The sequence below is a fragment of the Micropterus dolomieu genome, linkage group LG18, assembly GCF_021292245.1.
Source record: "Micropterus dolomieu isolate WLL.071019.BEF.003 ecotype Adirondacks linkage group LG18, ASM2129224v1, whole genome shotgun sequence".
Lineage (NCBI taxonomy): Eukaryota > Metazoa > Chordata > Actinopteri > Centrarchiformes > Centrarchidae > Micropterus > Micropterus dolomieu.
In genome coordinates, this window is record NC_060167.1 from 29386942 (window position 1) to 29409725 (window position 22784).

At 45.1% G+C, this 22784-nt stretch overlaps 2 protein-coding genes across 5 annotated transcripts in view; one reads left to right on the plus strand and one right to left on the minus strand.

Moving 5' to 3' along the window:
- Window positions 1-1540, plus strand: part of slc25a26 (solute carrier family 25 member 26) — a 108679-nt gene extending 107139 nt beyond the window's left edge. For all 3 annotated transcript variants that reach the window (XM_046075986.1, XM_046075987.1, XM_046075985.1), the window contains one exon: window positions 1079-1540. In XM_046075986.1, the coding sequence (XP_045931942.1) occupies window positions 1079-1192 (114 nt within the window). In that variant the 3' untranslated portion in view covers window positions 1193-1540. The remainder of the gene's footprint in view (window positions 1-1078) is intronic.
- Window positions 1541-4165: 2625 nt separating this feature from the next.
- The window catches only part of lrig1 (leucine-rich repeats and immunoglobulin-like domains 1), a 39076-nt gene continuing 20457 nt past the window's right edge, over window positions 4166-22784 (minus strand). For both annotated transcript variants that reach the window (XM_046075872.1, XM_046075871.1), the window contains exons 4-18: window positions 21275-21412; window positions 20800-20943; window positions 19532-19675; window positions 18818-18961; window positions 17013-17156; window positions 14830-14910; window positions 12899-12970; window positions 12331-12402; window positions 11951-12114; window positions 11182-11535; window positions 9954-10235; window positions 8192-8626; window positions 7288-7422; window positions 6780-7052; window positions 4166-6243 (exon numbers count right to left, since the gene is read on the minus strand). In XM_046075872.1, the coding sequence (XP_045931828.1) occupies window positions 6041-6243; window positions 6780-7052; window positions 7288-7422; window positions 8192-8626; window positions 9954-10235; window positions 11182-11535; window positions 11951-12114; window positions 12331-12402; window positions 12899-12970; window positions 14830-14910; window positions 17013-17156; window positions 18818-18961; window positions 19532-19675; window positions 20800-20943; window positions 21275-21412 (2785 nt within the window). In that variant the 3' untranslated portion in view covers window positions 4166-6040. The remainder of the gene's footprint in view (window positions 6244-6779; window positions 7053-7287; window positions 7423-8191; window positions 8627-9953; window positions 10236-11181; window positions 11536-11950; window positions 12115-12330; window positions 12403-12898; window positions 12971-14829; window positions 14911-17012; window positions 17157-18817; window positions 18962-19531; window positions 19676-20799; window positions 20944-21274; window positions 21413-22784) is intronic.

A 22784-nucleotide genomic window follows, 5' to 3' on the forward strand; every position in this document is an offset into this window, starting at 1 on the left:
CATCTGCGTGAGTTGAATAAAACGGACTGGATTTGATAGAATTAGGATTGCATCTAGGGATGCACCGAATGTTCAGCCACCGAAATTAATCGGCCGAAAATAGCAAAAAAAAGCACTTTTGGTGTTTCGGCCTAATAAGTCAAAAGACCAAAGAAATTTTACCAAACAATTATGTTGACATGTCGGCAGTGTAGAAGCATTTTAAAGTGTCCGACACACACATAATTATGTTATATATTATATATTGTGTATTATAATATGTGTGAAATGGGTCATGTGTTGCTAAATTTGCAAAGGCTCATTAGGAACTTGAACAACGCAGATTAAATGAAAGTGTGCGGACTAGACATTGCCATTGTGTTGTCATTGGTTGTAGTACAGGAAGGACATTTAAACGTTCGGTGTGTAATGTTAAGGAGAATCTATTGACAGAAATGGAATATAATATACATAACTATGTTTTCAGTGGTGTATAAAGACCTTACATAATGAACTATTGTGTTTTTATTACCTTAGAATGAGTCATTTCTATCTACAAACACGACAGGTCCTCTTACATAGATGTCGCCATGTTGCGCCGCCATGTTTCTACAGTAGCCCAAACTGTCAAACTGCTCTATAGAGAGCGTTTTGTAACTATGCTGAAGAAGTAGAAGTAGTAGTAATAGTAGTAGTAGTAGTCGTCTGGTTTATTAGAAGTAAGAAGAGAAGTGAAATTTGGACAATAGAGGAGCAAATGTATTATTTAGCCCAAGAGCCTACAGAGCATGTCGGCCACCGTAGCTTCTCCTGCGTGCTTGGAAAGGGAGGGTTGAGCGGTGACTGAATGAAGTGTACATAGGACAGCGTCCATGTTAAGAGCTCGTGAACACACCAAAGTCAGAAGAACGACTTTACCACACAGGAGATGGGACCATCCGCGGAGCACGTGAATGCACTGAGCCGTTCGTTGCAATTCGCAACCCTCACCACTAGATGCTACTAAACTCCCTTAAATGCCAATTTGCTTGAAGTTGTATTCATAATAGTGATTTTAAAATGATTGGCACGTGTTGCTTTTTCTCTTCCTTCCCTGCAGTCTGTTTGCGGGCAGCGTACCGAGGGTGACTTTCATCAGTGTGGGCGGTTTCATCTTTCTGGGAGCCTACGAGAAGATCCGCCGCACGTTGCTATAGCAGCACGTCCTCAGTGACTGTCCTGAGCCCTGACCTGTTGGAGGAGCAGCGGGAGGGGGAGAAGGAGCACCCTCGTTCCCCCGGTGGCCCTCCATGCACCTCCACACTGCTGGCCCCCTCCTCAAGAAGCAAGGTCCACCTGGTGCTTCGAGGAAGAGTCATCCGCGGGGCTGATCGCATTACCCAGGGTGCTGCATTCCTGCTCATCAGTGCCCTGCGGTAGTTGAGTTGAGCAGCCTGAGCTCACACTGTAACAGCACCAGCGGTTTGATGAAATTAAGCCTCACACAGGACTAGCAATGCAGCATCTTTACTGTTTAATGTGTGTGTGACAGACTTATGGTATTAAAGACCGTTTCTTTTTATGCTTTGAGTGTTTGGTGAATCCTTAGGCTCCCCGTACAGGTTCCTCTACATAGTTTTATGATCATTTTCAGTGTTTTATCAATATATTTTTTCTCTCTGCTAAGCCAGGCCACCTGTGATAAAGACCCACCTGGGAGAGCCGCAGTAATATCTCACTGTTGTTACATTCCTGCTGGAGCACAACTGAGCTCATCCACCTGCAAGAGCTTTCATTTTATACTTAAGATGCCTACAACAATAGAACACTTTGTTAAATTCACAAGGCTTTAGTTTTATTGGGAGCCTCAGGAGTCCTGCATTAGTTTTTGCTTTAGTTTGGGTTTTTATCTATCTATGTGTTTATTGTGAAATGTTTTTATTAGGGGACTGGAAAAGGATATTTAGTGTTGCTAATCTTTTACAAAACCTCCCATTCGTCCTACATGAAGTGAAATTAATTAAATGGGTGATTTACATAAGTTGACTTCATTTGTGTTTGGAGCTCTTGTCAAAAAGAGTCTGGAAGGAGTTATTCCTTCATCTCAAATGTGTGAAAGTGCAGGCTTGTCCAAAGTTAGTTTGATAAAAAACAGCCTTTTATTAATCCCACCGGTGGAGCATACGGTGTTAAATAATTAGCTGTAGTTTTGAGAGAACATTTGTTCATTCCTCCGTCCAATGAGGATACTTATAGCAAATGTTGATGAGATACAAATTGTTATCACGGTTGACTTTTCACTGCCGAGTTATTTATATATATATATATATATATATATATATATATAATGTGTGTTACATGTGTTGGGAGTGGAATCAATCTTCTCATCTAAATCTCGGCAAGAAAGCGTATTTCCTGAACTGTACAAACAATCCTTTAAGAAATTAAAGAGGGAGATTGTATTATAGATTATAATACAATAAATTAAATGTACTTTTATCACAGAACAAATAGTATAAATTAAACTGGCTAGATTACTTCGTATTTGTTTACTTGGAATAGGCAAAATAAAAGCCGTGCACAAACCTAAAGCTGATGATACACGGGGCAACTTTTTGAGCAATGTTGCTGGTCAAATCTGGCTATGTTTTGAACAGATAGGGGCGGGGCGGGTGGCGGAATGGTGGGGGAAGGGGATTACGGTAGTAATCTTTACTCATTATCATTGATGGCAACGTTGCCCTGCACGATTGCTCTAAAAGTTGCTCCGTGTATCATCAGCTTAAGGGTCCGTTCACCTAAATCACAAAAAAAAGCTATTTTTCCGACTTACAAGTGGTATGCAGATGGTTTTGATTTATTTGCCTAGTTGCTGCATGTCAAGATCAAGGGAAAAAATATGTTTTTGTTTTGTCTAAACTGACCATTTAATAAATATCAGTAGTTAAGACGATACAGCATGAGCTACAGATGTAATTGCAACTGGCCTTACACAGGAATTGATTCTGTGAGGGGAAAAAAGCTGATTAATAATTGTGACAGTGGGTTTGCTCACCACTTGTCCCTTACAGGTGACCATACACATTGCACCATGTTATTTTATACATAGCACTCATGTAAGTGTTTATTTTTATAATTTACCTTTGCTTGTGTAGCAGTGCACCACTTACTATCTGTTTGTGTTCGCATTATGTTACAGTTCACAGCTAAGCTTATGATGACTTAAATTAAAAACACAGTCATAGGTTAGTTTCAGTTACATTTTATTAGGTTACAGGTTTGGACATGGCTTAATTGTTTTCCTGTGTTAATACTTACCATTGTTTGTTCTATTGGATACTCCACAAATTGTGTAAGTCTGTGGTGTAGCAAAGGCTGGAATTAAATGAATGCATTATGTACTTTATTAGATGATTTATTAGGGATTCATTGCAGTACTAACGGATGGTTTCCACGTTTCCAAAATAAGAGCACACAGTTATCCAAGATAACTCATTACAAGAGTAACAAATCACTCCCCTACGTCGGTTTGAAGAAGGATGATTTCAACCACATATGCAAGAGCAGTTAGCTGTAGCTGTAGCTTCCCCTTGTATTGAGTGAATTGGCTCAGTGTTGTCCTTTGCAGTCACTGTGGAGGTAAAAGTGAAGACTTGATAAATCCTGTCGGGGGGGCCGAAGGGAGACTGATGGTCCCACAGGTGGGAGTGTTTGTCATGCTGCTTGTCACTAGGCTGTTGGACAACAATGGTCGGCGTGTGATTGGTGGAGGCCACGGCTGGGGGCATGTCAATCACTCGGTGACAAACACCCATCTGGAATGCACATTCTGGTCAGCCACTGACCCCCAGTCAGCTCAGACTCAATAGAAAATATTTTAAACAGCCCGCAGAAGGAAAAAATATGCCTGCTGTCTTTGGAGCTTCAGGGAGCCAGGGCACATTCCTGGTTGGAAGATTAGCTTTGTGTGCGTGTGTGTGTGTGTGTGTGTTTGTGGTCCAGGCATAAGCTACTTCACCGCTTTGAAGATCAAGGTCTCTGGATCTCATGTCTTTCTGCATGCTCCATTTGAATTGATGGCTTCTCCACAACCACTGTGACGTGAGAGCGGCGCTAAACGCTAACTCAGCTGTTTGCCATTGTGTTTTCACTGAAACGTCCCTTCATTCTGTTCACGCAGGCGACAAAACAAGCGAAACACGTGCAATAATAGCAAAATGGGATTTTATTAGACACTTCAATGCCACGTTAGACACTTCACTGTTTCAGCTTTGACATGGGTACAACGGTTTGTTTCAATAAATTACTCCGAAACACAAACTGCGCCTCGCTCCCTCTTGTCCCTTTTACCAGCTGCACTGGGATTGGGTTTTCCAGAGATCTCTGATTGGTCTTGCTGGTAAAAAAAAAAAACGTCTCTGATAGGTGCTATAAGGTGTAACCAGAGGAGCGTGTCCTCCAGTTTACCTTGATAAGGCCACTGGTACCAGAACACAGCTCAGACGAGGACACGCTGGCGAAACGCATGCATACATTAGACTATGAAACTACTTTGACTGATTTCTGAGCCAGTGTATCAGGGGATCACAACAGTTGACTGCATTAAACCTCCATGTTTGGTTAGAGCAAATTTCACAAGCCCCCCCCGCCCCCGCTGTTCACAGCATGAACCTGCACCTTTTGAGTTACCTCAAAAAAAACAACAACCTTATTCTAACTGTAGTGATGATGTAGAAATGTCCTTGTTACACTGTGGTGATGTGACAGAGGCAGAATACTGGCCGTTTAAATGCACAACGGTGGATGTTGAGGCACATTACAGCAGTAACATGATGACACGACATCATTCTCCCTGATTCTCCGTCTTTCTTGAATTCATAGCATGAGAAAGATATAATTAAGCATTCCACATTATGAATGTGACCAAGAACACACAACTGAGATCATTACTAGCTTACAAAACAGCTGTTAGCCTACGTTTGACCACATCTGGTTGCAAACTTGAGCCAAAAGTAATTTTCTTGGAGTACAGAAGAATATTTTCTCCCAAACTGGATCAGAGCAGCTTCGCAGTAACTTGTAGTATTGTGAAACAGGTGGAAGAGCCTTAATGGTACAGCACGTACTGTCGACTTTACCGCGTCGGAACAAGTGGAATGTCTCCTCACACAGGAGGTTTTCCCCGCATTCCTACTGGCAGGTACACAATCTTGCTTGTTTATGAAGTGAATATAAAAAAAGTGCTTTAACAGAGTGCCCCCACAAATATCCCAGCTTGAAAACATCTGACGTACCAAAAATAATTGACATCAAAGCTCTTCCTTCATACAATTACAATGAACGTGAGTTGTGTTTCTGTAAGGCCATGGTTGGCAGAGAAAAAACAAACAAAAAAACATTCAAGTGCAATCAAGTGTTTGTTTTGTTTGCTATAAAGAGTGTACCAGTATCTCTCACAAAAAGTTTCTGGGTATATGCTATTACAAGTTGAGTTTTCTTTGATCATGCAATAAGGCACCGCAGCTGAATGTTGGTAAAAGCTGAAAAGGGCTGTTTTTTTTTTTTTTTTTTGTTGAAGAAAAATAAAAATACCATCACTCCTTTCTTTGTCATGCACATAAATTCAAATACTCTTTTGTAAAAGTTATATAATATATAATATAAGAAAACTCTTATGTACAGTCAAATGTCCAAAAGGTATATTCCTCTTTTTTTCTCCCCCCTTGCACATACACATACTGTACAAGATTCCCTACATTTACATGCTTCAAATGCAAGTCACATTTTTTTGGAGCTAGAACTTTTATTGGTCACCTCCCAAAGAAAGGTTTTTAACTATGTACAGCTGATACGCTCAGATGGGACGCCACCCACACAAGCTCCACCTTCAAACTCCGGATGCCCCCTGCCTTTTCCCCCTTCCTGGTGCTCCCTTTCAGTCCAGATCCAGGAGGCTCAGGATCAATCGCCTCGATATGAGGTAGCAGTTACTTTCCCAGTGCAAAAGAAAACAAAAAAAAAAAACATGTTTAGCCCACTCAGCTACTGCGAGTCCAACATTTTGGGCTGGATGGAGCGCCTGCTAGTCGCTGGCTCTCCTTAGGGGGGCGCTCTCATTCTGAGAGGCTCTGAGGGTGTGTCCGTTAGAGAGCAGGGTCTGCCTTAACTCAGGCTCACAGTCACTGTCCAGGCCTCCATGGCTCGTCACGGCGTCCAGCTTCACCGGCTTGTGGAAGGAGTCCTCCTGTGATGGAGAGAGCGCCGGTGCTTGACCCGCTCTGCTTGCTGGCGAACAAAAGGAGGGAAGTTTAAGTCAATGACAAATATGCATTCAGCTTTAGGATACAGAGGCGGTGGAATGTATGCACAGGGCTGCGTTGACATGCGGAGGTGAGAATTGGTATTTGGAGGCCAATACCACCGGTATCAGTCCTCCCAAAAGAAGCTGGATCTCGGAACAGGCCCAGACGTGCAACAGCAGGGAGAAGTCAGTGCGTCTTTACAGTGTTTTCAGAGAGATATCCTGAGGGGCTCTGGGCGTGCAAATATGATACACTGTCAAATGCTGGTAGGAACCAATCCATCAACAACTACATTCAAAGGAATTTGCCTCGACAGGGGTTCCTAAACTGCTGATCGTTTCTCATGGTATCACCTGATTTTATTCCTCGAAAAACTGGGACAGTTTGGGGCTTTAAAAAGGAAAAGTGCTTTTGTCTAAAGGATAAGGCTGTTAGCATTTGTTAGCAGTCATAATGAAGGCTACAAACTTTCTTTCGAAACATTCAAAGTACATTTAAACTGCACTCTAATCCCCTTACCTTTTCTATCATGGAGGTTCAGTTGTAACGTGTCGTGGTTTTTTGGAAGCGTGGATCCCTGAATGTCCTTTCGCATCCCGTTGGGTGTTCCGTTGCACAGCGGGGTCGAGTGCTGCTCCCCTGGATAACAGTGAGAGTAGGGCGGGGGAGCGACGTGTTGCTGGTACTCCATGCCTCCAGTGGGTCCAAATCCGTGTCCCAGGTAGTCAGGATCTTTGGAGTAGCTGCTGCCATTCTCCATACAATCCGTACACACTACTGCGCCGTCGAAACCTGCAGGTGGGGAGAGGGGAAATAGATGATTTGGAGACAGAAAATCAACAACTGCATGTCAACAACTGGTTAGGGTTTGTGCTGTAATTATTTCTGATGCCGAGCAGGCCTTCACAGACAGCGGCGCTTCCTTTCATTGTTGTGCAACACACAAACTTAACTCATGGGAAAGTGGGAGAAACTGCTGGGCAAACAAACATTTGGAAGTCCGAGCAGAGGCGGAGCAGTCGGGTACCTGCTGTGTCCACGACGTGTCCGTTGGGCTGAGGTCCGCCACCGGCCTCCATGCGGATGCACACATCCTGCCGTTCGGACAGAGTGCCCTGGGAGGAGAGGTAGCTGGGAACGTCTGGAGGAACTATCGTCTCATCTGGGAGAGACGAAAGAACACAAGACATTACAACCAGGGCTGTGGATACTGTGACACTAGAGCAAAAACTTATGCTTCATTAATTACTATTTTGATAATCTATTAATCGTTCAAGTCATTTTTAAAGCAAAAACTAAAATCACGGGTTCCACCATCTCAAATGTGCAGTTTTCAAAGTTTCTAAAGTCATTTTTTAAGAAAACATGCCAAATGTTCTCTGGTTGTAGCTTCTAAAACATGAATATTTGTTGGTTTCCAGAGTCTTCTGATATTTAACTGAATGTTGTGGCGTTTTGGATTGTTAGCTGGACAAAACAACTCATGTGAATATGTCAAATTGGATTTATTTTTTTTTCTACTATTTTCTGACATTTTATAAGTAAACCATTAATATGTAAATCAAGAAAAACCAACAACAGATTAATAGATTTAGTAATAAAAGTTGCAGCCCTGCTCTGCTGATAAATTCTTTGTTTCAGATGTTGTGAAATGTGGAAAATATCTGCTTTATTTGCTAAGATTCGTTCCTTTTGTGTTTTTATTATTTTAAATTAAATAACAGAAGAGAAAAGATTGTTGAGTCACCTTGGGCTCATTGTCATTTTTTTCCCCATAGACTAAATAATTCATCTGCAAATCATGAACAGATTAATTGATTACAAAAAAAGTTTACAGCCATATCAGTTTTTTAGGCAGATTACTTTTTTTGTTGCGATTGCCTTAAAAAAAAGAATTCCATGATAATGACACATAACAGATCCAAGATCACCTGTGTTGGTGACACTGCACTCCTCGCTCTTCTTCCTGGTCTGGTAGATGATGCACACCCACACCAGCGACGTCACCACGATACTCGTCACCACAGCGATGACTATGATCCCTATAGTCACCGTGCTCGGCCCCACCTGCGGTGTGCAGGGGCTGCGCCGCCCGGTCACCACCAGCTGGCTGTGAGCACGCTCGGTACCCAGGGTGTTGGACATGAGGCAGGTGTAGCGGCCGGCGTCCTCCAGCGAGGCGGAGCCGATGACCAGCAGCTGGTTCCCCGGGGTGAAGTGGTGTCTGTCAGAGGGGCGCAGCAGCTGGTCGTTGCGCAGCCAGGTGATGCGAGGCGGCGGGCTGCCCAGGGCCTTACACTGCAGGGCCACCGTGTCCCCGACCACCACGCTGCGGTCCTCCAGGTCCTGGGCCAGGTGGGGTGTTTCTGTGGAGGAGAGGACTCCTGAGGTCAGAGCTGATTATTCGTCTATGGCTTCAAAGTTTTAGGCTTCTGCCTCAGCTCAGCTTGTTCACAGTATTGATTACAGACTGGTGAGTCAGCTGGACAGACTGAGTTTGATATCCACGATCATATTTATACATCTGGGGTTACATCTGTAATGCTGACAAATTCATACATTTTAATTAAGGCACTCAGACAAGATTCCTGTTGGGGCAGAATCCTCCTCAGAGCGAGGTTTCACAGCAGCTTCACATCGTGCTGAACTGAATGCGAGTGTTAACAGTAGGCCTCTCCTCTCAGACCGAGCACTTCCCCTCACACTGGGACATACACAGATTAAGAGATCTCACTTAACCCACTTCAGTCTCCCCTCTCTCTTCTATCAATAATTTCTCCCTCTCCATCAATCCCCCCGCTCTCTAGTACCCTGCCCCCTCTTTCTTTTTCTCTAAATCCCAATTCTGTACCTTCCCCCACACGCCGACTCCTCCATTCCAGTTCTTCTTTGGCTCCCACTTTTCTCCCCTGCCACTCTTTTCCAGACAGGGGCCCCTCAACTGCAGCCAGCCCCCCCCCCCAAACCCAAACCCCAAACATCACAGATTCAGTCCAGAGGCATGGTCGCTTGCTTCAATATTTTACATTGTTGAGTGGATTAGAAGTCTAACAAGTCTCTCACAAGTCGCGCAACATGCAAATGTGTCACTAAAACACCGCCTCTGACCATAGAAACCATTGCTGCTGAGCTCTTTAGGGGACATTTAAGGCTTGTAACTATTATGTGTTAGCAAGGATACCTTTTCTTTTTTTTTTTTTAAGCTTTGTTCAACAAGGGACTGCTTTGCTCAGTTCAGAGACAAAGGACAAAGATGATCTATGTCCTGAGATGGTTATAAGAGAGCAGCTCAGTTTTGTTTGATTTAACAGTGTAAAACAGCCAATAAACTGGGAGCACTGAGGCCTGCAGTGAAGCAGCCATGACTGTCCCTCCCACCAAGAGAGGAGAAGGGGGGTGGGAATGCCTAACAAACACCCCTCTGTGAGCCCTCCTCACTTCCCCCACCATCCCCCCTTTGACCCTCAACTGTGACCTTTGGCCCTTGACCTGCACCAAGGCCACAGCTGCAGAGAAAAAGAAAAATATAAAGCCTCTCATTCTGCACCCTCAGACTGACCAATTCCCAACTGAGCAGTGAGGTATTTACAAGTGCTCATTTTTGGGGATGTGGGAAAATGATGGACACTCAACACCAGTCGAAAACGGGCCAATATTAGCTCAAGTACAACTACTCAACAAACAACTACTTACCCAGCACGGTGAGGGTGGCGTTGGCCGATACGGTGCCCGCTGTGTTTTTGGCTGTGCAGCTGTACACACCCATGTCCTCCGGCTTCACGTCCATGATAAAGAACACGTCGTCGTCGGGCATGACGTGCATCCGGCGCTCCCGAGCAGCAGGGAAGTCCGTGCCGCCGTCCTTCTGCCAGGCGATCTGCGGTACCGGGTGGCCCTCTGCCGCGCACTCCAGCCGTGCCGTGTGGCCCGTCCTGATGGTGCTGTCCCGGGGGGTCTTCAAGAAGGACGGGAGAACTGTGGACAGAAGAGACACCGTTTACAAACAGTATCGATTTCTTTAACCCTTATACATTCAAATCAAGTTGACTGTCCACTTATTATTTAAGCAATTCCCCATTCCTAGTGATACAGCTCTACACTTTCACATGTGCGAGATGATTACAAACCCTGCTGGAGCAGTTTTGGGTTAATAACCTTGACAGCAGTTGGGTTACAGAGCATTCAGTTTTTTTACCCACACTTTTCACAGCTGGTGCTGACATTCGAACCGGGGAACTTCCGGGCACAGGTCCACTGCTCAAACCTCAACTGGTAACTGATGCGCCAAGACAATGGGCAAAAATAATTCTGCCATTACACCACAAATTAAAGAAGCAGCTAGAGAACTGATGCAGACTCGGGCAGGGAACCAAACTCTAGATAAATACTTTTTATTTGCAGAAAAGCAGAGTGACAGAGTGCAGAGGAGATGGCCGCTGTTAGCGCTGACATGCAGCTAAATCAATTTGTTCCGAATACCATCCCGGGAGAGATGGAGGCCGAGCCAGAGAGGAACTTTATTCGAGTGAAAGAGAAGAACTCAGCATGGCCACTAATCTCAATCGCTGCTCTGCCTAATGGGACAATTGACACTCAGTTAAGTCTAACATAAACAGGCATTATATTTGGTGGAAATGATGTAATCACATAAATATCAACAGAGATATGGGAGTGTTGTTTTTTTTCCAGCCTATTTTTTCTTGCCGCTGGATCTCTAATATTCTTCTATTTTCACATTTTAATTGCCATCATACTATATATATATATATATAAGAATGACTCAACGCTCCTCTTCCTTAACAATAATATAGTCCATCTTAATATAAAATTCCTTTACTGAGCATCCATTTCAGACCCAAAAGTTCTTTAACCTTTAAAAAAAATAAAAAAATAAAAAATAAAAAAAAATTAAGCAACCTACCATTGACAATGAGGCGGGCCTTGCTGGAGTAGGTGGAGCCAAAGTGGTTGGTGATGATACATTGGTAACGGCCCTCGTGGGCGAAGGTGACGTGCCGCAGGTGTAGGATAGTGGTGTACTCCATCACGCCTCCGACTGCACCCGGCGCATCAGTCGTTGTGCCTTGGTGGTGAGCGCGCACGTGGGCGTAGTTCTCCGTCTCTGCGTGGCGAAGTGGCTCCTGGTCCTTTCGCCATGCAAAGGTCATGGGGGAGGAGCTGCTGCTCGCGGCAGTACAGGTGAGATGAACGTCGCTGCCGAGGACCGTCACTGTAGTTTCTGGCTGCACTGTGATTTGGGGCTTTGGAAGGTCGTCTGAAGGTGGGAGTGCGATGGAAAGGCAGAAGAAGACGGAAGAAAGAAAGTGAGAAAAGGCAAAAGTACGTGAAAAAGAAGAAATGGAGCCCGGAGTGAGGACAGTTATTAGTTAGGGAAGAGATAAAAAGAAAAGACAAAGTGAGTTTAAGAAGGAAGCATAAATCACGTGTGGTTGATGCCAACATCACAAATGTCTCTCAGTAGGTGTCTACTTACTATGCATAAATGGAGGCCAATAAAATACACAGAAGAACATTTGCATGTCTGACTGCAAATGCAGAGCTAAACTAAAACGCCACACACACAAATATGTGCGGCTACACACATAACAGAAAAGTGCCAAGCTGTCATTGTGGCTCTTGCTCAACACACCCGCTCACATAAACACAGACTAAGCACACACATAACTCACCACACACAAAGCTGCTGGATGGAGCCTGGAAGATGCTGGTGCCCTTAAGGCTCTCCGGGTGGGCACAGGTGGCGTTGACCCCGGCCTGCAAACCACGTGTCACCAACCACTCGGGCAGCCAGTGGAGCTGGCAGTCGCACAGGAAGCTGTCGCTCTGAATGACACTGTGGAGGAGAGGAGAGAGGTGAGTACATGTGTTATATATCACATCTATTGCATCTGTAACTGAATATCTGTTTGTGAGAGAGTGTGCGGATGCCAAAAGCACTGAGAGATTTGAGCCGTGTATGGGTGTGTGTCTGCTGCTGGCTGTTTCCGCATGTGTGGATTTGTGCGCATACATTTAGGTGTATTTGTGTGAATGCATCAACATAACTCACAGGGTTTTGAGGTTCTTCATTTTACTGAAGGCATCGGGTTGGATGGAACGAATAGCATTCTCTCCCAAGTTCCTGTAGGGACATTACACATTGTCTCATAAGCTGTATACACACTGCAGCCACACACACACAGACACGCTTTCATTAGCAAGAAACTGACGTCTAACCAAGGTAGAAATATATGTATGTCTTAAGATACACGCCAGCTTTTCCGTCCCTCCCTGCCCTCATCTGAAAAAGGCCTGTGAAAGAGCTTATAGGAATTCCATTTCTTCTGCAGAACTCACCATATGCTCAATAACTTTGTTCCTGCGCAGAGGCAGGAAAAAAAGGCCAAAGTTGAGATTGTACTAGGCTAACGAGAGAGAAGCAGCTGGGCGCACGCAAAAGCCTCTGTCTTCTCCTTTTACAAAGACGCTATTAAATTGCTTGCAGCCTGCTCTCTGCCAGCTACTTTTGGCAATACCCCCCCCCCCACACCACCACTACCACCCAACCTTCTTCTCCCCACACACTCTCTCCCTCTCTAGTTGGGAGGAGCAGGAGCCAAGCATTTTGGGATACTTACAGGTGTTCCAGGGTCTCAAGGCCAGAGAAGGCTTTCTTGGCCACCGACTTGATCTTGTTTCCAAACAGAGTCCTGCCGTTTCCAAACATGAAGGGTGTCCATAGATGAAGAGAGAGAAGCAGAGGAAGGGGGTGAGAAGAGGGGGTGGGAGGGGGTTGAAAAGAGAGGGGGGGGGGGGGGGGGGGGGGGGGGGTACAATTAGCAAAGGCTGAATCTGATAAGAGTGAGGGGATTGAGGTATTGGAAATCTGAACTGTGTGGAGATTAGCCAGGAGGAAGGGTGAGGGAGATTGGATGGGGTTGGAGGGTGTGTGTGTGTGTGTGTGTGTGTGTGTGTGTGTGTGTGTGTGTGTGTGTGTGTGTGTGTGGGGAGGGGGAGGGGGCACCTGGGCTCTGCGCTGCTCTTCAAAGACCACTTTTATCTTTATTAGAATTTAATAGCAATGACCGTTCGGGGCTGTGTGTGTGTGGTGATTTTTTTCCCCCTGCAGAGCTTGTAAGGACACACGGGCAACCATGTGAGTGTATGTCTGTGCCTGTCAAGCCTGGTTTGAGCCAAGAAGTGAGCCGCTGTTCCCTCTGATTTAGGGTTCTAATCCCTTCTTCCACCCTCTCCCCGCGGCCACCCCACCACCCCCTAACCCAGCACCCTCCCTCGTCCCTCTCCTGTTGTAACCTTCACTTCACAGGAAGAGGAGACACGGCTGGCTGGTTCACAATGAAGACCCCAGTGTTTGAACTCATCCACATGTACATACAAACGAACGGCTGTCTCGTCACAAGCACCATAAAACGGCCACTTTGTCATTTTTTGCAACTTGTATTTTATAGGAATTAGACTGGGCTATCAAAAAAAAAAAAAAAAAAACTGGATAAAATCCAACCCAATGTGGCGGCCTTCACAAGCTGCTTTAGGGGAGTGTGTGTGTGTGTGTGTGTGTGTGTGTGTGTGTGTGTGTGGTGGACACTTTGATGTCTCACCCAATCTTTCTCTTTTCTACATCTCTTCTTTCCCATGACTAGCTTTGCCAGCGTTTTGGATGCAGCGGGCTGCTTCCGCCAACGGGGTGACAAAAAAAGGGGCAGGGTCAGAGGGCGGGGCGTGTGGGGCGCTTGATGTTGATGACTGAATACAGCCCTCAATTTCACCCTCTCTCAGTTCCTAACAACAGGGACTGGGAAAGAGGGGACGAGAGGAGCGGAGGCATGGAGGAGAAACAGAAATAAGCCTATTGGGGAGTGAACCCCTGCCAGCTTGAAGAAAAGCCCTTTCTTTCTCCAGTTCTTTCTCTTTCAGCGGTGCTCACACTGGGAACCATCTTGGCTGGACATCGTCTTTTCATACTACAGGTTGATGATTGCCGCTCAGTGCCAGAAACTCCACGTCCGCTTTAATTTCTCAACTGGCCAACTTTTGACATTTAACTTTTTACTAGCTGCCTTGATGGAAACATCGATGAGTAATCATGAAAAACAGATAAAAAATGATTCACTGTATCTCCTTCTTGAACCATTAGCAGCAAGGGGAGCCCCAGTTTGGCCATAAAGCTACACTGAAACAATGAAATCATAAGATGAAAGCCAGACTGAAGTGGGGAGAAACTGGTCTGAGCTTCCACAGGATGACAGGAGTAAAAAAAATTACCTTCGATGTTTCATGAACAATAATAAAAAGGGAAGAGAGTCATCGCTCAGTACAAACACTTCCCTACTAAGTAAAGTGTGGGGTCCTAAGGGGACCGATATCGCAAACTCAGTGGCCTTAAATCGGACCAGCTAAAGTGAGCTGGCAGTTAAGGGTGAGTCGGGATTTGGAGGGGAAACTTTTGGATGCAATTTTGGATTGTCTGTTTTTGAAGAACAGCAGAGAGGAGTGAAAAGGAGGGGTTGATAGCGGTGGAAAGGGGGAGGGTGCGAGGGAAGATACTCACAGCTTGTTCAGGCTGTCCAACCCAGAGAAGGCCCCGTTGGTGTCCTCTATTGTCCCCGAGATGTCGTTATGGTCCAGCTCCCTGTGGAGAATGAGGGAAAGAGGGGGATAAGAAAGATGGAAGGAGAACGGGGACAGGGTCTGCCAGCACTGAAGTGTTTCACGGCCCTGGCAGAGGCTGGTCTGGAAGTCATGGGTTACCCCTTCGCCCACACTCCCCTCCCTTCCTACATCATCCTCCCCCCTCTGCACCTGGCCTTAAGAGCCCCTCCGCCGCTCTGCTCTGCCAACCAAGCGCATTCTTTCCTTAAGAGGGGTGGAGAAGGAGTGTGCATGCGAGTATGAGTGCACGTACGTTGGTGTGTCGAGGCAAAACCAGCACAGGGAAACACATGTATAATTCATGAAAGCATGGAGGGATTGGCGGGAACACAATGCTTTGGGAGAGGCCAAGCAGTTGGGTTTGTTTGTCCGATGGCGGCAGGTATGGCACAGCCAAAACCAAAGCCAGGATTCTTACTGTAATGAGGTTAGGAGCCGAGCTCAGCCATGGCCAGGCAAAGACAAAGTGTATTCAATGACAAGAAAGAAAAGAGAACAGAAAAAAGAGCTTCTTTTAAAGCGTTTGGGGGTTTCCAAACACTTGTTGAATGCGCTTCATTTCCCCTTCGCAAGGTCTAAAGAACCACCCCTGTAGGTGAAGTCATAGCTGCAGAGGAGCCACCACTCCACCCCTCCGCATGGTAAGAAAAACAAAGGAGTCAGAGGACTCCTCTGAACCATTAAAAGACTTTCTTTCAAACTTGAGAAAGGCCTTTGAGTTTGATGGTCAGCCACACCCTCCACAACAGCATCCTCTGCTCCTCCTCCTCCCTTTGCTTTCCAAGCATCTCTGTTCCCCCTCTTCTTCTTTTCAGCCTCCATTGGCCGTTGTCTTAGTTGGACTGAACAAGGGCTGCCAATTTCCTACTCTTTCTGGCTGGCTGGATGTGAATGGCCACTGCCTTGTTAAAGCAAGGCCAGTGGTGGGGGCTGCAGAGCAGGGAGGCGCGGGCACGGAGAAGGGGGGCCCCCGATGAGCCGACGACCCCCGTGGCCGAATTAGAGGGCAGGCGGGCTTGTTTGGAGCTTTCACACCCCGACGCAGGCTCCAGCCCCATGCCAGCACGACCAGCAGCACAGGCCCAATTAAAGCTCCCCCAGCTCCTTTTCAGGGCCCAGCCTATGCCTGTCCTCCCCTCCAGTGATTAGATTAGGCCTGCCTCAAAAACACAGAGCGTGGTGCAAGAGTAGGAGAGAAAAGATCACGCAAAATCACGACCGAGATAGTGTGTGTATTGGGGGATAACAGAATAAACTTGGGATAAAGGGAGGGGAAGTGTGCTTTAAAGCCAGAAAAACAAAGTGAGCAATTAAAAGACAAGAAAGGAAGGCATCAGAAACATGAGATATGTCACAAGCTCAGCTCCCTATCCCACCATATGTTTCCCTCTGTAGCTAGTTATCTAGCACCCAGTGTGCCAGCAGAGAGAGGGCTTATGTGCCTTGGCTCGTCACCCAGTTGTAAGAGAGCTTGTCTAGCGAGCTCTGGCACAACTCTCCCCTCTGGCTCTCTCATCGGGAGGAGGCATAGCCAAGAGGACCTTGGTTGGGAACCAAGACCCCCAAGTCTTTCTCCTGGATTTATCCGCTGACTTTCTCCCTTTCATTCCCTCCTTTTCTTTCTTTAGGCCTGTTTCGGCTTTTTGTGCAAAAGGTGGATCATTGGTGGAAAAAGAAGCCTTTGTCTTTATTCATGGCTTCTAAAACGGGGAAGGATCTCAAGGGACGTGAGCTGAGAAGTTTTTGGGAACCAGTGTTCAAGACAAAACAAAAAACCCCAAAACAAAAGCAACAAACTGAGAACAGAAAAAGCAGTTGCCACAGAAACTACGACACGACAGTGTTGCATGAACACCTCGTAAAAATAAAACTGAAACCTCATTAACAGACATGAATGTAAATGAGATCTAACCTGTATTGAAAAGCAAAGCTTCCTGAAGTCAAATGAGGCGAAATATCAAATATCACAGAGGCATACCAATAACAAACATCTCAGCTTTCACTGCTCCCAAGTGGCACATCTTAGCCTTATTGTCAGCAGTGGCAAAACCGTTGGGGAGGGGTTGGCGGGTGGGTACTTACAGGATGCGTACGGCCTTGAGGCCTCTGAAGGCTCCCTCGGTGATGTGGTTGATGGAGTTGTGGCCCAGACGGAGAGCGTGGAGATCCCCCAGCACAGCCAGGCTGCCTTCATCCAGGCGAGTCAAGTTGTTGTACGACAGATTCCTGGAGAGAGAAACGGAGTGCAAGACAGACAGAAGAGAGGCAGACACGGAGACGGAGAGCAAGAGAGCAAGGGGAAAAAAGAAGGAGAAACGTTCTGTGTGAGGTCTGGAAGGAGATGACAGGTTGGCAGCATGCTGAGGCAGCTCGCGACATCATTATACTTAAATTTCATGGCTGATGTCTATTTGCAACCCTGTCATGTGTTTTTCCATTGTGCCTTTTACTTCACCACAATGTGAACAGAGAATGGACTTAGCAGAGCTTAGAGCTCAACCAAAGTCCAAACCTGACAGGGAAGAAAAGAAACTCTTGGTTGCAGCTTTACATGTCTACAACCTCCATTTATAAGCCCACTTGAGCATGTGGTAAACCCCGGGGGAATGTACTGTCACTCATTTGTGCTGCAGCCCTCAAAATGTTACTTATTTTCATATCTAGCCGTCAAGTCTCTTTTTTTCTTACAAGGGTGGAGGAAATTCAAGTGGGATGTTAACAGTACATGGATTTCCAAGTAGTTTCACTTGATTTGGGAACGTGTAAATAAAGAACAGCTGACTGGAGGACATTTTTGATATATGTTGATTAACTAAATAAAGTCAAAACTTATTTAAATGACTTGAATGTTTTTCACAGTTTGCAAATAATTCAAATAACTTTTGACAAATCTTTTTTTGACAAATTGACAAAATAAATGACTGTGATCAAATGAATGATGGTCAAAGGCAGTATTGTGCCTTTTATTGCCCTCTCCGTGGCCCCCCCCCGCTGTCTGTCTCTGCGGCCAGGCCTCAGGTTTGCTTGACCAGTCATGTGTGCAGAAATTCCCACTGATGACCAGCTTAGCCTGGCCCATTGGGAATGCAATAACAGGCTCCTCACAAAGACAAATCACTCTCTTCTATCAGTCACAGGGGTCATCATAACTCTAGATAAGAAAAATCATGTAACCGTTAACTGGTACAGCGCCGGGAGGATTCAAGGGGATGGCGCTGGGAACAATGTGTCATTCACAGACGTGCGCACAGGAACCGGCACTGAGATAGACAGAGCAAACTAACACGAATGCCATCTACAGCTTTATCCCTTCTGACTGTGACACATAAACAAACATAGGCGCCACAGATATACCCCAGGCCACCTCGCAGTTAGCAACGCCTCACCTGAGTAAAGCACTTTACAGCAGCAATACGATAGTCATGTCAACAGAACAGGAAAGACTCACAGATAACTCCTCGTTGGCTAGACAAAGGCTGTGAAGGTGATCCTTCAGTGTAATTACCACAACACAACCGGTAGAGGATTACAAGCTGGTCTGCCAAACCCCCGCGCTTCAGAACTGACTACAAAAACTCTTGTAGAAGGGCTTCAGTGCTGCTGAGCCCAGCTCTAATTATGGGATAAACAGGCTTATTCTGAGAATAGCACTGCGTATATAGTGTTAAAGCACAATGTCACTGGGAAAGGTATATGGATGATATGGAGGGGGGTGTGGAGTGTTGCCAGAGACAGGCAAAATTTCACTCAGCAGTTATTTTTTGTTTTAAATATACATCTTGAACTTGTGTTTTTTGTCACCTCTAACTCTCCCACTGAAGTTATCATCCCAGGTGTGGGAACCACTGTCTGTGAGTGTTCAGGCTAATTTAAATGCTAGTACTCACAGTTCTCTCAGCTTCTGGCAGAACTTCCATCCGTCAGGGTTGATGCGGGCTATCGAGTTGTTACCGAGGAATAACTGCTGAAGGGAGGTCAGGCCGTACAGGGAGCCACTGTTCACCTCTGTCAGGCTGTTGTAGTCCAGGTGACTGCGAAGAAATGAGCAAAATAGGTATTACCAAGAAGTAGGAATTTAAGGATCTTGACACAGTGGTCAATGGTTGGTTTACGGGCAACATTTGAGTTTGGTGATAATTGTTATGCCCTGAAATAACTAAATTTGCAGCAGCATTTCTAAAAAAAATGCAAAGCAATTTGTGACCATTACTGTGTTATTTTGCATGTAATTGAAATAATATGCAAAAATTGCAGGGCCAGCAGGAAAACGTGTGATTTCTGCAATAGTGAGCAACTTCCAGTATGTACATAGAGATCTTATTCTTATAATTTGCGGTCAGTGACTATTCCTGTAATAGTAACTGGTAGGAGGATAGGATTAGCCTATCAGGTAGTGCTTGCTCCAAGCTATGTGCTGCACCCACACTCCATAAATCAGATGGTAAGTCTCAGATATTAGTTTACATATTTTTTGTTTTAGGATTCTGATGTGATGTGGAGTGTTTAGTGCAAAAGAAGAAATCGTTCACACTATGTATAATACTCGGAATAAATGTAATACTATGTTTATGTATTGATACTGTTTTATTCTTTTTACATACAGGACTTTCATCTTGGCCAGGTCCCAGAAGGCCCCGTCAGTCAGTTTGCTGATGCTGTTTCTTTGCAGTTTTAGTACCTCCAGGCTGGACAAACCCTGGAAGGTCAGACCCTCCACCTGACGAATACGGTTCCTGTTCAGCTCACTGCAGGATGGACGAACAAACGAAAAAAAAAAAGGAAAAGTGGCAACTGATCATTTGTGAAATCAGTGAGGAAGTTAATCATAATTTAAACTAAAAATATGCCTCACATTTCAGAGCAGGAAAACCATTTTTCCCCCTTTTGACTGGAGGATGTTCTGCCATCATTCTACATCAGCATCGATCACACTGACGTCAAAACCAAAGAATCCTGTAGCCCACACGCTTCAGTCAGACCACTCTGTAGTTAACAAACCCCGGGCTTAACGGGCATTCCTCAGTGGTGTCCTTTCCACCTGTGGCATGAGACCAGCGCTGTATAGCCAGAGGCTTTAGCTTATAAACAAGGGTGAACTTATGACCCTATGAATTAACAGTGGTACTAAGAAGATATGAAAAGACAACGTGGTATAAGATTTTAAACGCCACAGTGATTCTTTATTCTGCATATGGGCCTGAGATGTCCCTGCATGCAACAGTGAATCTGTACATCGGGTGTGTGTGTGTGTGTGTGAAGGTTGTAACAGCCCTCAGCTGGTGATAACTATCCACACAGGTTCTTTTGTGTCGTATGTGTGCATCACCACTAGCATGTGCAGATACAGTGTCACCGGGGCCACCTGTCCAACAAAAGGCACCAAGGACTCCCATTACGCGAGTGCCTTTGCTCTCCAGAATGGAGGCGTTGAGCTACAAATAGGTGGACCTTACTTCTACGCTGGAGGGAAGTTTGGCGAAGATAATGGTGCACGGTGTGGGGAATGAACTAACCGCTTTGGGAACATGGAAGAAGGCAATAAATCACAGATAATATGGCTCCGGTGTTTGCCTAGTCAGACCTTATCCACCCCTAGAGGTATAGCTCACACTAATGGAGTTCCAAATGTTAAACACACAGAGTTCGCTCAACAGACACTACAAACTCCTCCTCAATTAAACTCGTAATTCTTTTCACTTCTGTAATGTCTCCAAATGCTACAGCTGGGAAATTCATTCGTTTTCAGCCTAAAACACTAATGTCAAAAAACATACTGTTTTTGCAGGTTGACCTGTTCTGACAGATCAAAACACGGCCGTGTCAGCACACTAACTATGTTGTTAAACTGATGAAACCCAGTGGTACTCACAGCTGCGTGAGCCTCGGGAGCTGGAAGGCTCTCACGGGGATCTGGCTGATGCGGTTTCGGCTCAGTCTCAGGACCTGAAGAGTTGATCCCAGATGGTCCAGGGCGCCGAGCTCCAACCCGCTGATCTTGTTGTTGCTCAGGTACCTGAACACAGAATTTGCACATTTTGACATAAGAGATTTGTAAAAAAACAACATGTGTTTATGAATGGACTTGTTATTTTACATACTTCTTGTACGCTGTAATAAGTCTCCCCCATATGTTTTCATTAATTCACTCTATGCAGCTTTGGTATTGGTATTATGGATACAAATCTTAGGTTTGTCAGTTTCATTTTATTTTACGACTAATACTGATTGTTGTAAAATCCTTATTTCCCCTCAGGGACCAGTAAAGTCCCATCTTATTTTATTCAAGTACCTACATTTTGATGGGTGTGTTGTGTGCCACAGTAATACTCAGACATTGTACTTACAGGTCTCTGATTTGGAGGCCCGCGGGAAAGCACTGCCCTCTGAGCTCAGTGATGTCATTATTGCCCAGGTCCAGGGTTTCCAAAGAAACCAGCCCTCTGGTCCGCCTGCCGTCTATGCTGCGGATCTTATTATGATGTCTGGAAAATAAAATAAAAACACATAAAAAGGCATTAGGTGTGGTTGGAAATCCAACTCAAAGACACACAACTCTATCCTCTCCGTATTATTATCTTGGAAAATATTACCCTGCCCAACTACAGTGTCCTTTTCCCATCATCTCAAGGAAGACACTCCAAATCCCCCAGCTTCTCTAAACCCACTCTCAAGCACAAAGAGAGCAGAGTACACAGAACAAAGTGGTCTTCATCAACCACAAAATGTGTACTCTAAGAGCTTCCAAACAGAGGCTGGCCTTCTTTAAACAATTCCAAGGACACCTGTGCTTCTCAACAGAGCTTGGACACAAAATTGACTAGATAGATGGGGTCTCGGTGATCAACCAGAGCCACTTAAAGGGGGGTTTGGAGTACTTCAGTGTGTCATGGAATGAAGAGATGGCTGTGTGATTCTCAAGAAGCTCTTGTCTCTATAATCTTCCAAGGGCAAAGGAGCGGGAACTACTGACTACATAACAGGGAAGCAAAACTTTAAACAATCTCGAAAAGATGCAACAAAATAAACACAGGAAAGTCGATGTACCTGAACCCAGAGTGGAGCAGTAGCATAATCACCCTTTCTAGTTCAGTTTCCAGAGCCAACTACAAAAACACAATCATCCCACTTTTAGGAGTCTCCACACAAGGAAACATTACATCAAAATGCTTCAGCTCACACACACATTAAAATGTATACAGTGGGTGTATAATATGCAAAGCAAACAGACAAGTAACAGAAATATACAAACAGAATATACAAATAGACATCCTTCTTGGTACATCAGTGGCCTGTGTTACTGTGTAGGTATATGTGAGTGTGTTAGGAGTCTGATGACCAGTGTTATCTGAGCATACATGAAAGCCTTTGCTGGGTGACACTTTGACACATGCCTGGGTGCTAACTAGGGATGGGAATTTCTTTAGTATCACTTTCATTTACCCGACTATTCTAAAAATAAATAAATAACAAGAGTTTAAATAAAGTACCTTTATTTGTTACATAATAAATGATAAAAAAAAAAAGCACTAGACAGATGACACCACGTAACAGCCATAGCTTCATGTACAGTCTGTTTATGAGGTGCTCTCCAACTGTAGTGTTTTTGAGTGTCAACAGTACTTTTCCCTGAACTACATCTAATGCTATCCATCTACTCTCTCACTCACACACTCTCTCTTGTACGTGTTCATGTGGATCTGACGCAGGTCTCCTCAACGCATGGTTGACCACCATTAGTGTAGGCTTAGCATAGACTGCAGCTCCACACTTGGCAGATAAACCAGATAACTACTATGAATTGCATCACAGGAAAGAGAGCCAGTCTGAATGGGGTATTTGAACGTCTCTTTCACA